This window comes from Lipotes vexillifer, unplaced genomic scaffold (assembly GCF_000442215.2).
Source record: "Lipotes vexillifer unplaced genomic scaffold, Lipotes_vexillifer_v1.1 scaffold86, whole genome shotgun sequence".
Lineage (NCBI taxonomy): Eukaryota > Metazoa > Chordata > Mammalia > Artiodactyla > Lipotidae > Lipotes > Lipotes vexillifer.
The window spans coordinates 1137337-1151772 of record NW_006785406.1 but is presented as its reverse complement, the minus strand read 5'-3'; the positions used below and the strand labels follow the sequence as shown (position 1 = coordinate 1151772).

Sequence of the window (14436 nt, the reverse complement as noted above, 5' to 3'; positions counted from 1 at the left end):
GAGGAGCCAGAAAATGGAAGGAGCATGGATCCTTAAGTCACCATATGAAGGAAAGACCCCTACCACTAATTCTTATATTACATATGTAAGAATGGTTACATATATGAGAAATTAATGTCTATCATGATATGCCACCAATATCTGAGGTTTATTTTTTACAGTATGTATATTACTCTAACTATGTAGATGCTAGGATTGTTGGGGACAGGTTAAAACATCCACAAATTTCAGAGTCATTCTAACTAAACAAAAAATCAAAAACTCACTCTTAATATTAAGCTATCATTTGAGGATTTTCAAATACCTATGAAATGAAAAAAGCAATTTATATCTTCTGCCCTAAAACATTCTGTATATTTTACATATTACTTTTCATTCTAGGAAAATGGGAGATATCAGGACTAAAGCACTATAAAAAATTAGCTTACAGTTAATCACACATGTTATTAGGTTGTTATTAGGTTAAAGCAAGAGTTAAAGATAGACTCAGGGGGGCTTCCCTGGTGGCGCAGTGGTTGAGAGTCCGCCTGCCGATGCAGGGGACGTGGGTTCGTGCCCCAGTCCGGGAAGATCCCACATGCCGTGGGGCGGCTGGGCCCGTGAGCCATGGCCGCTGAGCCTGCGCGTGCGGAGCCTGTGCTCCGCAACGGGACAGGCCATAACAGTGACAGGCCCGTGTACCGTAAAAAAAAAAAAGACTCAGGGAAGAATCAGAAACTTAACATTTTAATGTTAACGTCTTTTATCACAAAAATACTGACATTGCTCAACAAATAGCAAAAAAAGATTCTTTTCACTTGCTCATTTTTCTACTGGAGTTGGTAAACAGTAGATAAATGTAAATGTACGTATATCTTTGAGAAACAGTAAACAACTTAATAATTCAAATACTACATAACACAAAAACTGCAAGAAATACAGTTCATGTTTAGAACTTTCTTACAACTGTTCTCAAAAACCTAAAAATTTTAAGGCACTAAACTGATTATGAAATAGTCTGGACCAGTTCCACATGTCAGTTTAAGAGATGCAAAAGATAATGAGATGTGACCATGAAGCTTAAACAATGAAGATGATCAAAGGTAATCCAACTGAATCTCTAAAAGGGATCAACAATGATTATTTTATAAAAATATAATCATTTGTGGGGAAAACCTTGGGCTATAAAATCTGAACATTTCTGAAGTTCAAATTAAGATACTGTGATTCTCCGGGATGGGGAAGGGTAAGCCGGGATGAAGTGAGAGAGTAGCATTGACATACACTACCAAATGTAAAATAGCTAGCTAGTGGAAGCAGCCTCATAGCACAGGAAGATCAGCTTTGTGCTTTGCGAACACCTAGAGGGTGGGGTAGGGAGGGTGGGAGGGAGATGCAAGAGGGAGGAGATATGGGGATATATGTATATGTATAGCTGATTCACTTTGTTATATAGCAGAAATTAACACAACATTGTAAAGCAATTATACCCCAATAAAGATGTTTAAAAAAAAAAAAGATACTGTGATTCTAAGATACAGTGCCCTGGTGTTTGTAAAGTTCTATTTATTTCACCTTCGTCTTATGTATAACCTCCCACAGGATCCCAAAAAAAATAAAAGTTAAGGTTTTTTTTTTAATCGGCATAATTCTGACAAATTCAAACTCTCTCTTGCTTTATGTCTCCCTCATATTTTATTATATTTCACTGTTTGTAATATTAAGAAAGTCACAAAAATTACCAATGACAAAGTATATACAAACATTTTTACAAAATAAAACATTACTAATATCAGCTATAATAGAGGTGAGCTGAAGAACAAACCCCAAAAGTATCTGGACAGTCTCTTCTCAATAAAATAAAAATGTGTTTAGGCAACCAAAATAAGATTAGCTTTTAAGTGAGAAGCATATGTGTTCATAGTGTAACAGACAATGATATGGCCATTATGCAAGCCCAAATAAAGCCAAATTTTCTTCTCATCGATAAGCAGTAGATAAACTAGTAGATAGTTCAGGATGAAGATGCTATTCTTTCCTTTATAATGAGATAGAACTGTTCCTCACCTAAAATCATTTAAGCCTTCAAAAGGTATTCCACCACTTTTAAATGATCCCAGGATGTCATTTTAACCTTTTATTTTAAACATAATCAAAGATGGCATTCTTGTGTCTGCATTTACAGAATGAGATTTCTTATCCATGGACCAAGAGGAAGAAGAAATAATAATAGAAACAGCTCTTCAAGAGAGGTTGGGAGATAAAGTCAGAAAGAAAGGTAGCCCTAGGACAAGAATTGTTAGGATGGAGGGAGGAGGGAGAGCAGAAGGGGATGGTGGTGGAGAAAGTATCTGTCTTGAGTCAAGAATTAAGTTTCACGCTGAAGTGGTCCTGGACACTGTCCTCTGACCCTCCCCACTATAGACCTATGCTGGGTTGTAATTCAATTCCCCCAGTCCTTCATTCCTGCCTTCTTGTACGTCCCCAACTTCCACCTGATAGTGATCACTAGGGCTGCAATGCCAACAACAATGGCCACCAGGACCACCACAGTGACAATACTGGAACTAGCTGTCAAAGCTTCCTGGGGGTTGGGGGGGATTTCTTACCATGTAGAGATTACCAACAGGAGACTTCCACAGAAGAGCATACTGAGACTGCTACAGCCACAGAAGAATAATTCAACCCTACCCTCCTCTCAATATAGGTAGAGCTAGCAATGTCCATCTCATCCAGTGTCCATCTCATCTAGGATCTTCTAAGAGGTGTTCTGTTACTGCTTAATATAGTTGGTGGGCTGCTTGTAGTGCTGGCATGTACCTGGAATGGAGCCAGCGGCAGTCACAAAAGAGGCACTGCAGCTCAGCTTCCCAATCTGAGTTTAAAAGGCACAGGCATCCTGGCAGTGATGCTTTTGCAACAAGGGTGTTGTGTTGAAGACTCAGGTCTTCTTTTTCCAAATCATGGATGCCGTGATGGATGCCCATGAGGTTCACCCACCAGCACTATGACATCTATGCTGCACTGGTGGGCCTTCAAACACCATTTCTATCACATTTGGGGCTCTGTACGCAATCAACGTCCACAAAGGTATGCTTGCTAGGCTTCACCAGGCTTTGACCACTTTTGTGGCCATTCGTGCATGGCTTGCAGGAACTAAGAAGTCTAAAATGAAGCAGTTTGCCTCAAGAGCACAGTGCCTGGCACCAGCAGCACTCCCACCCTTAAAACATCAATTTATTCATGGGACAATGTGAAGTGCAACATTAGGCCCAGACTTCCCACAAGGGTCAAGACAGAGGAATGAGAAATACACAGGATAGAAAGATATTCATAGGGCTTAAAATAGAACCCAATGTCTGCTGCCTGGGGTAGAGACCGCAACTGTGCTGCCCTGGCAGTTTCTTCCTTTTTGTTATGTAAAATTCGTTTCTGATAAACATCAAAATGTACAGTTGCTAAAGTTATGATTATGTATACCTTAATGATTATTAAAGTATTAACAATTTCAATCCTTTGACAGTCTACCTGCTGCTATGGAAAAGATCATCTATCTAAGATCTTTTACGTATGAGAGAAATAAACTATCTTGTTTAAACTACTGTTGTTTTCAGTTTTCCACATTTACCTTCAGCTAAACTTAATCTAAATGTTTTTATATTAAACTTAAATTTTTTATTATGATGTTGTTAAAAATCAGAATAAATGTTTTAATATTTTTTTCATGATTTTACATCCTATACCCAATACCCTGCACTGTAGTGGTTGCAGCTATAAGCACATATTTCTTGTATTACACTCATATATTGATTCTATTCAAGTACTTGTATTTGCTTAGTTCTATAAGGTTTTACTCATCGTCATTGTAGTATTTCCTTCCTTCAATATTTCTTGACCATCTTTGTTACAAAGTTTCATTTCAGTCAATAGTACATTTGTTCTCCTCTCTAACGTTTCAGTACCATTTCTTCTATAATTAAACTTAAGACATTCTTCAGCCATTTTAATACTTCTTGAAACTTTTAAGCTTTTCAATGAACATTCAGAAATTCAAAACTTATTATAAACACATTTATCCATTCTATTAATACCTCAGAAAAGCATTCAATTCTCATACAGTCACTAAATTGTCAGTTCAAACACAAGTTAACAGGTGAGATTTTAATAAACTCACTGGTGCTTTTTCACTTTCCTTGGTGTCGACATAAGAGTAATTAAAATTCACCTACACAGGGCTTCCCTGGTGGCGCAGTGGTTGAGAGTCCGCCTGCCAATGCAGGGGACACAGGTCTGGGACACAGGTTCGTGCACCGGTCCGCGAAGATCCCACATGCCGTGGAGCAGCTGGGCCCCTGAGCCATCGTCGCTGAGCCTGCGCGTCTGGAGCCTGTGCTCCACAGCGGGAGAGGCCACAACAGTGAGAGGCCCGCATAACGAAAAAAAAAAAAAAATTCACCTACACAAATTTTAGGGGAGAACTCCTCTGCATTTGATACCTTGAGATTTGGCATCTAACCCATTTGTAAGTTGGGAACTAGAAGAAATGAATGTCCTATAAAAGTTCATACTTTTCTTTAACATCAGAACAAAGTTTCCTCCCTAAAAGAGAGAGAATGACTAATCACAGACTATCTCGCTAAAATACCTATGTCTTTCCCAATCATAACTTCAATGGACAAAATCTGTTTTACCCACATAGTCACCTGTCAAAAGCAAACAGGAGACCAAACTGTGCTATTAAGTATACTTCATTTATAGGCTGAATCCAATTCCTCATTCACATAAGTTATTATTATCAGTACATTAAGACCAAATGGAGTTCTCTTAGCATTAATCAACAGTTTATAATAGTATATTAACAGATCATTTGATTAGTATGGAGAATTTCCTTTCCCTTCGATGATTAGCAAGTCTATGAAGGGGAAGGGTCAGGCAAGTTCAGTTCATATTCTATCTGTTGTACCTAACCCAATGCCTGAAACAAGAGCTCTCAATGAATTTTTGTTGAATGAAGCAACTGTAGTCCAACATTTTTAGTTGAAGTCTGGAGGAACAAAATGCAAATGCCAATGGATTATAGAAATTCACTTAAATGCTAACTCATAACTACTAAAGCAACAAATAACAGATTAATAGCTTGAATGTTCCAAAATTCAACATATAGTCAGTGTCACGCACCTAGAAGTCAAAATGTCCAAACCAAACTATTCCCATACCCATCTACTAACACCTATACTCTTAAAAATTTCCTTTCAGTGAACATCCCCAAGTCAAACAACTAGGAATTACCTTAGATTCTGTCCTCTTTCTCATCCTTCAGAAGCATCCTACAGCCTTAATATTTATAGAATCGGTCAATTCCTCTTCCTTTTCACCCTCACTGACACTATAAATGCAAACTCATTACTTCCCAACTGGATCATTTGGAGGGGGAGGGAAAAAAAGTCTCCTAATTGGTCTTTCTTCCAGCCCTCCACACCCCAAATCACTACCTGTACTGCTTCCAGAAAGGTAATTCTAAAAACGCTAAATATGATGTTATTTTCTTTCAAAAATGCCACCAATTTCAAAAAAAGCCAAAACATTCAATGTTCAGAATCTAGCTTCTCTCAGCTCTATTTTTACTGGACATCTATGCCCTCTTTGTAGGGGTAGAGATTTCATTTTTGCATGCCCTGTTTCTGCTATAAGAAGTGCCCTCTGCTACTGCCTAGCTAACTCCTACTCATCTTTCAAGTCTCAGGTCAAGTTTTAGTTATACAGGCAAACCTTCCACAACCCTGTCCTCTAGACGTGCCCAAGTGAATTTTCAGAGTTTTCAACCCACTCAGTATATCTGTTTTATTAAAGTATTCTGTAACACCTGTTTCCCATGAGGGCAAAATTGTGGTTGTTTTTCTGTACATTCAGGATCTAGCACAGCATGTGATTACAGGAGGTGTGTAACAAGTATCTATTAAGCTAGTAAAACTGATTCTTTACAATTCTGATAAGGAGAAAAGACTTAAAAGAGAAAACGGTCATAAATAGTTGTAGGAATCAAAGGTTTCTGGAATGCTGGAGGAATAAAAGAAGCCAGGTTCTTTAACACAAATCTTATCAAAGCCTTCACATTTCATACCTCTCCAAGGGGGAAGGGATACAGTCATTTTCCAAATATATGGACATTATAAGCCCTCCTTTTCGGGGGCATTTCCGAAATGCTATCCATTTTTATTTCAAATAATAAAATAAACAAGATAGACAAGAAGGTATCCAGCTTCAACAACATTTAATACTTTACAGCCATATTTGTTTCTTTCTGCTTCTTTTTCAGTAACTGCTGTAGTACCCCACATACACCCATCTGATCCCATTCTCCTTCTCCTATCTCCTCAGTAAGTAACCAATAACATAAACTTGATGTTAAATAAACTTAGATATGTGTTTATATAAGCAGTACAATATACTATGTGTCATTCTGTAGCTTGCTTTGTCCCTTAAAATGCATTTCTGAAATTTATCTATAATGGTACCCAGAGCTCTAGCTCACTCATTTGAAGTGTTTGAATATACCACATTTTATTTATCAACTGTCCTGTTCATAGACTTTTTTTACTTCCTTTTTTTTCTCTTTGCTATTACAAAGTAGCAACAAAAATTCCTGTATTTGCCTCATTTATAAAAAACACAAAAATTTCTCTAAAGGTTACAACTAGGAATTGAATTCCCTTTCTTCAAAGTATCTCAGTTAAAAAAAGAAAGACACAAAAAAGAGAAAAAGGTGTTGCCCACCGTGCAGGCACTCATTAAATATTTGCTAAATCAATGAAAAATGAATAGGTCATTCAACTTTTCTTAATACTGTCAAATTTTTCTCCAAAGGGATTACACAGATTTGTACTCCCACTTGTTATTCTACATCCTTACTGACTCTCACTATCTTCCAGACATTTTTATGTCACTCAGTATGAAGAGTATGAAACAGAATTTTATTCTATTCCACTCAAAATTGTATTCATTTTTCCTTACTGTTTTCTTACATGGGCTATTGTTTCCTCTAACATGTTCAGAATGATTTTTTTTTCCAGTGTTAATTTTCTCTCTAGGAGTTCTGCTGATCACTCATTAGTTCTAATACCCTAGTTTATGTTGAAATTCCTATACAGACAATTGTATATTCTGCAAATACGGAAAATGTTGTATTTTCCTTTTCAATTGTTACACTCTAGTGCTTTTTCCTGGGAATTCATCTAAATTTCCCTTTTTAAAATGCCGTGATGTGAGGGACTTCCCTGGTGGCGCAGTGGTTAAGAATCCACCTGCCAATGCAGGGGATGGTCTGGGAGGATCCCACATGCCGTGGAGCAACTAAGCCTGTGCACCACAACTACTGAGCCTGCGCTCTAGAGCCCGCAAGCCACAACTATGGAGCCCAAGTGCCACAACTACTGAAGCTCATGTGCCTAGAGCCCATGCTCTACAACAAAGAGAAGCCACTGCAATGAGAAGCCCGCGCACCACAACGAAGAGTAGCCCCCGCTTGCCACAACTAGAGAAACCCCACACATAGCAACGAAGACCCAATGCAGCCAAAAATAAAAAATTAAAAAGTGCCGTGATGTGAGCTATAAGGTTTTTGTGTGATAACTTTATCAAGCTAAGGAACTTCCCTCTTGTTCGTTTATTCATGAAGAGTTATTGTTCATTATGAATATCAGCTACATTTTATCAAATGATTTTTCTAAACATTCTATATCAATTACCCCCAGGATTATCTGCTATATAACAGTAAAATATTTTCTAACATTAAGCCACCCTTGCATTCCTAAGATAAAACCTCTAAGTCTTAAAAGTGTACTGAACTGAAATTGCCAATATTTTGAATTAGTTGACCTTTTCTACCATTTCTATTTAATTTCCATTTCTTTTATTATGCCTTTCTTCCTAATTACTTTAGTTTTCCTATTTTTCTTTCTCTAAGTTTGTACTACTTTTGCTAATAGTAATACATTTAAGACTGCATATTTATTCAAGTAGTGCTTTAGCTGGCCTCAATTTTTCACTAACATTACTTTCACTAACATTCACATTTCAACTCTGTTTATTTCCTCTTTACCACATGAATTATTTAAAAGTGCCTTTCCAGACTTGTGAGTATAATGTAATGTAGAAGGGGAATTTATTTTGTGTATTTCAACCTTATTGCATTGTAGTCAGAGCAAAGGGTCAAACATTCTTTAATGAAATATTTCAAGACTTTCTTTCAGTCCTCAATATTTTACAGTTATACTATATAGACATACCTTAGACATATTGCAGGTTTGGTTTCAGACCACTGCAATAGAGCAAACATTGCAATACAGAGAGTCACATGAATTTTTGGTTTCCCAGTGCATATAAAAGTTATGTTTACACTACGCTATAGTCTCTTAAGTGTGCAATGACATTATGCCTAAAAAAACACTGTACGTACCTTAATTAAAAAACAATGCTGTTGGAAAAATGGTGCTGATAGACTTGTTTGTCGAAGGGGTGCCACAAACCTTCCATTTGTAAAAAATGCAGTATCTGTGAAGCGCAGGAAAAAACAAAAAACACAAGGAATGCCTGTACTATTACTAGCTGTGTAATGATTTTCACTTATCTTGTTGACTCCTGAGAACGAACTCTAGATCCGAGGAAATGTGACTGTAAATTTCTACAAAACTACCTCTTCAAAAACTATGTCTCTACTATTCCCTCAGGATTCTTCCCCTGCACATTTTGGAACTCTTTCAATCCACACCAAAGTCACTCAACTGCTCTTTCATATTTACTTTTTTATTTCTCTGGGCTACATTCTAAATGAACTCCTAATGAATGCCCATTCCTCAATTCTCCCTTTGATGGCATCTAATGTAGCTTTTTATCCTCAGTAAAACCAATTTACTAAGTTTATTTCCTATTTGGTATTAGACAGAATTTCTTCTTTCATCTCTCTAGAATCTTAAATATACTTATTTCTTTTATTATTTATCCCTCCTTAGCCAATGATTTTGTGATTATCTCTGCTCATTCTACTCACTCCACTGCACAACTAGATCATATAGTGGGCTTAGAAAGAACTTCCTGGTCTAAGATGATACAGGGGATTTTTACAGACCCAGTCTCCAACCAAGAAAGTAGTCATTTTAATTCAGGACCTGGTTATAAGGACTATGTCTGTCCTCTCCCTTCCTTCAGCCCATGATTTCCTAAAAGTGGGGTTTTAGTATAAGTTATTATCCAAACTAGGACCCTCATGAGTATTAAAGGAGTCTCTACTAATAACTACATGGATGATAAGCATAAACTAGAGTCTGAAGGGTAACCTGAGATATACAATCCCCTTAAACATAAGCCTTAGCCTATGCAGCAGTTCTCAGCGGCTTTCTTCAGTCTCCTTTACAAGTATGGAGTCTCGTGTTAGGCCCTGGCTTCATGTATTTTAAGCCTAACTCTATTCCTCTACCCTTCATGAAGCACCTTTCACCTTTTTAACACACAAGAGCCAAACTCTTGGCTACAAGTGCCTGCTTCTGCTACCTTAAGCCCAATCCTGATCACCAGGTAGTTTTTCTTCTATATAAACCACAGAAACATTTAGTTTCTAAATTCATTAATGTCTACCCTCTTTTTAATATTTTATCTTTCATTACTTTATGTTTGAAGAGGTAATAAACACTTAAATTAGTGTGCCAGCTTCAATAAAAGACCTGCAACAGAGTTTTTTAAACATGCATTCCTTTTGCTCAGCAACCACTTTCAGGAATTTATGTTACAAAGGATTCCCACATGCACATTTCAGAGGGATATATAAGGATATTCAAAGAAGTGCTATGTTTAATAGAATAACTACTCTTAAATAGTTATCTTAAATATACTTATTCTTCTTTAACAATAAAGCAGCCCAAATGAAAACTGGTTAAATAAATCACGGCCCAGCCACATTAGGGAATAGTATATAACTATTTAAAATTATAAGGTTAATTCATGGGGAAAAAATGGCTACAACAGAACGCTGAGTAAAAAAAAAAATTACAGAGGTTTGTAGATTAATTTGAATATAGCTAGGAAAGAAAAACATAAAAGAATAACAAAAAATTACAGCAAAGTAGAAAATGCTTAGGGTCAACTTCAATAGAAGAATAGTGAGAAAAAGTTGAAAAAGTGACTTAAAACCAAATTATGCAAGTAGCAGTAGGCTCTGACTACTAATCTTTACCTTTCATAAAACATGAATCCAAAAGAATTTAAGCAGAGAGTAAAGTACGGAAACAGCAACAGGGAAGAGTAATGTGGATGAAGAATATAGAAGATACCGGGCAAAAAAGAAAAAACGTACACTACTCACTAGTGTGTATCAAATACAGATAACTAGATTTTGTTCATATTAAACATTGAAGATTTTGTTCATATTAAGTAAAAGTTGGAAAAATAAAGTTTTGCGTGAAAAAAGAAAAGCAAAATACTGAAATGCAATTTTTAAATTTAATTTCCTTCATCTTTCTGTTTGTGTTTCCATGTAAGGGTAGGAGGCAATAAACAGAAATCAAAAATAGTACTTCTGTAGCTTGTTAACAATTTTTCTATTACAGTATAATAAAGACACTGTCAAGCTTAATGGCTAAAAGTCACTTAATATATTTTAAAATTATACTTATGTAATCTAAGGTTGTCCACTGCTTTGGGTAACTGGGAATTCAGTATTTCTTTTACTATTTAGCATCATCCCACCACTCCACCTCCTTCCCTTCCCATAAAAATTCCAGGATTCTTGAACACATCAATCTGGTAACATACATAAAAAGCAGTAAACACTAAACTCCCTTAAGGAATTCTAAGGGAAATACAGGTTAAAAAATAGAAGGTATACTAATGAAAACTTGCCTGCTTTTAGGTCTAAAAATAAATCTGTTTCATCAATTACCTAAATTTCAAACTTAAATTGAAAATGAAGTATCAAAAATGAGCAGATATCAAATTAAAAGATTTAACATATAATCATCAGTAATCAAAAAATGCAAATTAAAATAATGAATTACCATCTTTGCCTATGTTGTCAAATAATTCTTAAATATAAAGTATCCAACTGCCAGCTACACTTCTGGTGAAAGCTAAACTAGTACAACTTTTTGGAGAGTAAAATGGTATTTATTACCACACAGTTAAGAAATATTCTTTAATGAAATAATTTTACCTCTAGTACTTTAAAATGAAAAAATGATGTGGGGAAGTAAATACAAATGATAAGCTTTAAAATAGTGGAAAAAAATGTAAAGACACACATAATCATGGTTTATCCTTGTAATGAATTAGTAAGAAGCCAATGAATATATGCTCTTCTAAACTATTTAATCATATTTGTTGAGTCAATGAGGAGAGAGAAAAGAGTAAGGTTATAAAAGATATCTCTCTCTCTCTCTCTCTCTCACACACACACACATATAACCATAAAATATTAACTGTGGTTATTCCTAATTCACTCTTAGGAATGTTTTTTACACCCTTTCTTCTTTCAAATATTCTTCAATACACATGTTACTTATATTAACTCAAATTTTTAAAAATATACGTATTATTAAGGCAATAAAAATTCTTAGGCAGCTCCTGTTACATGCAAGTTACTTTATTCAGCACAATGTAATCTAAACTTTTTAATCTTAAACTCACTATTAAACAAAATGCCTTTCCTGACACCTTTTACAAAACAAGCAAAGAAAAACTTTTAAGTTAATAAACTTCTCGATTACACAATCAACAAGAGTATATAAAACGTCAATATATACACGAATAGGTTCCATGCTATTGACTGTATTGCTTTATTAATAAGATAAAAACACTTAAAAAAAAAACACTTAAAATTTACCTGCATTGCACTTTTCCCCAGTTTCACCACTTCAAATAATGTGACAGGCTCCCCTTCACCATTCTGTTGAGGATGCCCATTAGCTCTTCCACGGCCTGTTCCTCTAACTCCAGCTTCAATTCTACTCTTCTCTCCTGGAGATTTTCGAGGTTTCTTATTTGTAGACTGAATAAAAAGATGAGGAAAAGTTAAATTAAATGCAGGCATACTTTGCTTTATGCAGAATGATCTCAAATTATGTTTGATCTTGTGAAAGGGAAGTTAGCACTGTTATAGATAAGAGACATAATCCCAAAGGAAGCTTTACAATGTTTTCATTGATAAAAACAGCGCAAACAGCAAAGTACAAGTTAATTTATACAAGGCATGAAAATAAAGTTAAAAGAAAAAGATTTAATATTTTGTACAATAATGCCAACGATGAACATTTTAACCATGCCCCAACCATGCCCCCTTCTTGACATTTTCTTCTTCCTATCTTCCTCAATATTCTATTTCCTCAGAAACCTTGTTCAATAAAACATTACTTAGGGCTTCCCTGGTGGCGCAGTGGTTGAGAGTCCGCCTGCCGATGCAGGGGACATGGGTTCGTGTCCCGGTCTGGGAAGATCCCACATGCCGCAGAGAGGCTGGGCCCGTGAGCCATGGCCGCTGAGTCTGCGCATCCGGAGCCTGTGCTCCGCAATGGGAGAGGCCACAACAGTGACAGGCCCACGTACCGCAAAAATAAAAAAAATAAAAATAAACAAAAATAAAAATAAAACATTACTTGGAAAAAGCTGCATATTCAACTTCTCCCTCGACTTAAGTGCTCAAATATTTCTTATCCAGTCATGCAACAAATATATATTGAACATATTTGGAACCATTCTAGATACTACAAATACAGCAAACATTTCCGCCTTGACAGTTTACATTCTTCAATTAACAACCCATCCCAGGCCCCCAATTTTTTAAAAAAAGTCAACACTAGTTATCACCTTATCTGTGTCTCACCTTTACAGTCAAGATAGAATTGCTTGCAGTCACTGTTATTATTCCCATAAATTTCATTCATATATAAACTCATCAGGGTTGCTGCTTCACCAAGCCCACCAGTAAAAGTAATGTTGCTAAACGCAATAAACATTTTTTGAAACTCTCTCAACAGGCCATGTTATCCCCCTTGTCTTTCAGATATCTTTTCCCTCCCTATACTCCTTACCTGTCAAAGTTACCTTAGGTCTCTCCTGCGCATCTTCTCAATCTTTATAGTCTCTCTTGAGTGATTTACTTCACTCTCATAATAGCCTGTTTCAGTTATCAGTTTACTGTTCCTCATCTCCAAATGTATTCTAGTTTGCCCCACTCTGTAAACATTTCTCTTTTGTCATATGCTGCACTGGTAGGCTTATAACTAGAGGGCCCTGGAGGAACATTACAAAGCATAACATGGAGGGGCTTTTCTCCCTGCTCACAGGACCTGCTCCCTTCATTCTCTATTCCTGTATTCTTCACAGTACTCTTTCACTCCTCTTAATAGTTAACAGCCTGACAACCATTTGTGTGTGTGGATTAATATATAATGAATTTACTGCTTATTTTTAAATAAATTATTTTTAGAACAGTGTTAGATTTACAAAAAAAATGTGAAGATAGTACAAGGAATTGCCACAGATATCACGTCTAATTACACCTATTATTAACACCTTACTATTTGTATGGTACATTTGTTATAATTAATGAACTAAAATTAATACATTAACAGAAGTCCACACTTAATTCAGATTTTCTTAGTTTTTGTCTAATGACCTCTTCTGTTCTAGGAGCCCATCCAGGGCACCTAGACATACTCACATCATGTCTCCTTAAGCTCCTCTTGGCTCCAAGTTTTTATACTTTCCTGGGTTTTGGTGACCTTGACAATTTTGAAGAATTTTGTACAGGGATTTTGTACTGTACAGATATTTTATACAATGTTCCTCAACTGGGGTTTGTCTGATGTTTTTGTAATGACTAGACTGGGATTATGGGTTTGGAGAGGAAGATGTGAGAGACAAAGTATCATTTTTGTCACCTCATATCAAGGGTATATACTAACAATATGATTTATCACTCAATGTTGACCTGTTAATCAGTTGGTTGAGGTGGTATTTGTCAGGTTTCTCCACAGTAAAGTTACTTTTCCTCTCCTTTCCATACTGTACCCTTTGAAAGAAAGTCACTGTGTGCATCCCACATTTAAGGGGTGGGGAGTTATGCTCCACCTCCTTGATCCACCTCCTTGAAGGTGGAGCATTTACGCATACCATTTGAAATTCTTCAGTATGAGAGATTTGTCTATTCTCACTCATTCACTCAATCATTTGTACTAATGTAGACTCATCGACATTTATTTTATATTTTTGGATTATAATTCAATATTATTTTTTTAAGATGTTGGGGTAGGAGTTTAGTACTTTATTTATTTTTGCTGCGTTGGGTCTTTGTTTCTGTGAGAGGGCTTTCTCTAGTTGTGGCAAGCGGGGGCCACTCTTCATCGCGTTGCACGGGCCTCACTATCGCGGCCTCTCTTGTTGCAGAGCACAGGCTCCAGACATGCAGGCTTA

General features: G+C 36.2%; 1 protein-coding gene across 2 annotated transcripts in view; it reads right to left on the bottom strand.

The window, feature by feature from the left end:
- Positions 1-14436, bottom strand: part of STAG1 (STAG1 cohesin complex component) — a 459794-nt gene that overhangs the window by 288319 nt on the left and 157039 nt on the right. For both annotated transcript variants that reach the window (XM_007457539.1, XM_007457540.1), the window contains exon 4: positions 11849-12013. In XM_007457539.1, coding sequence (XP_007457601.1) covers positions 11849-12013 — 165 coding nt within the window. The remainder of the gene's footprint in view (positions 1-11848; positions 12014-14436) is intronic.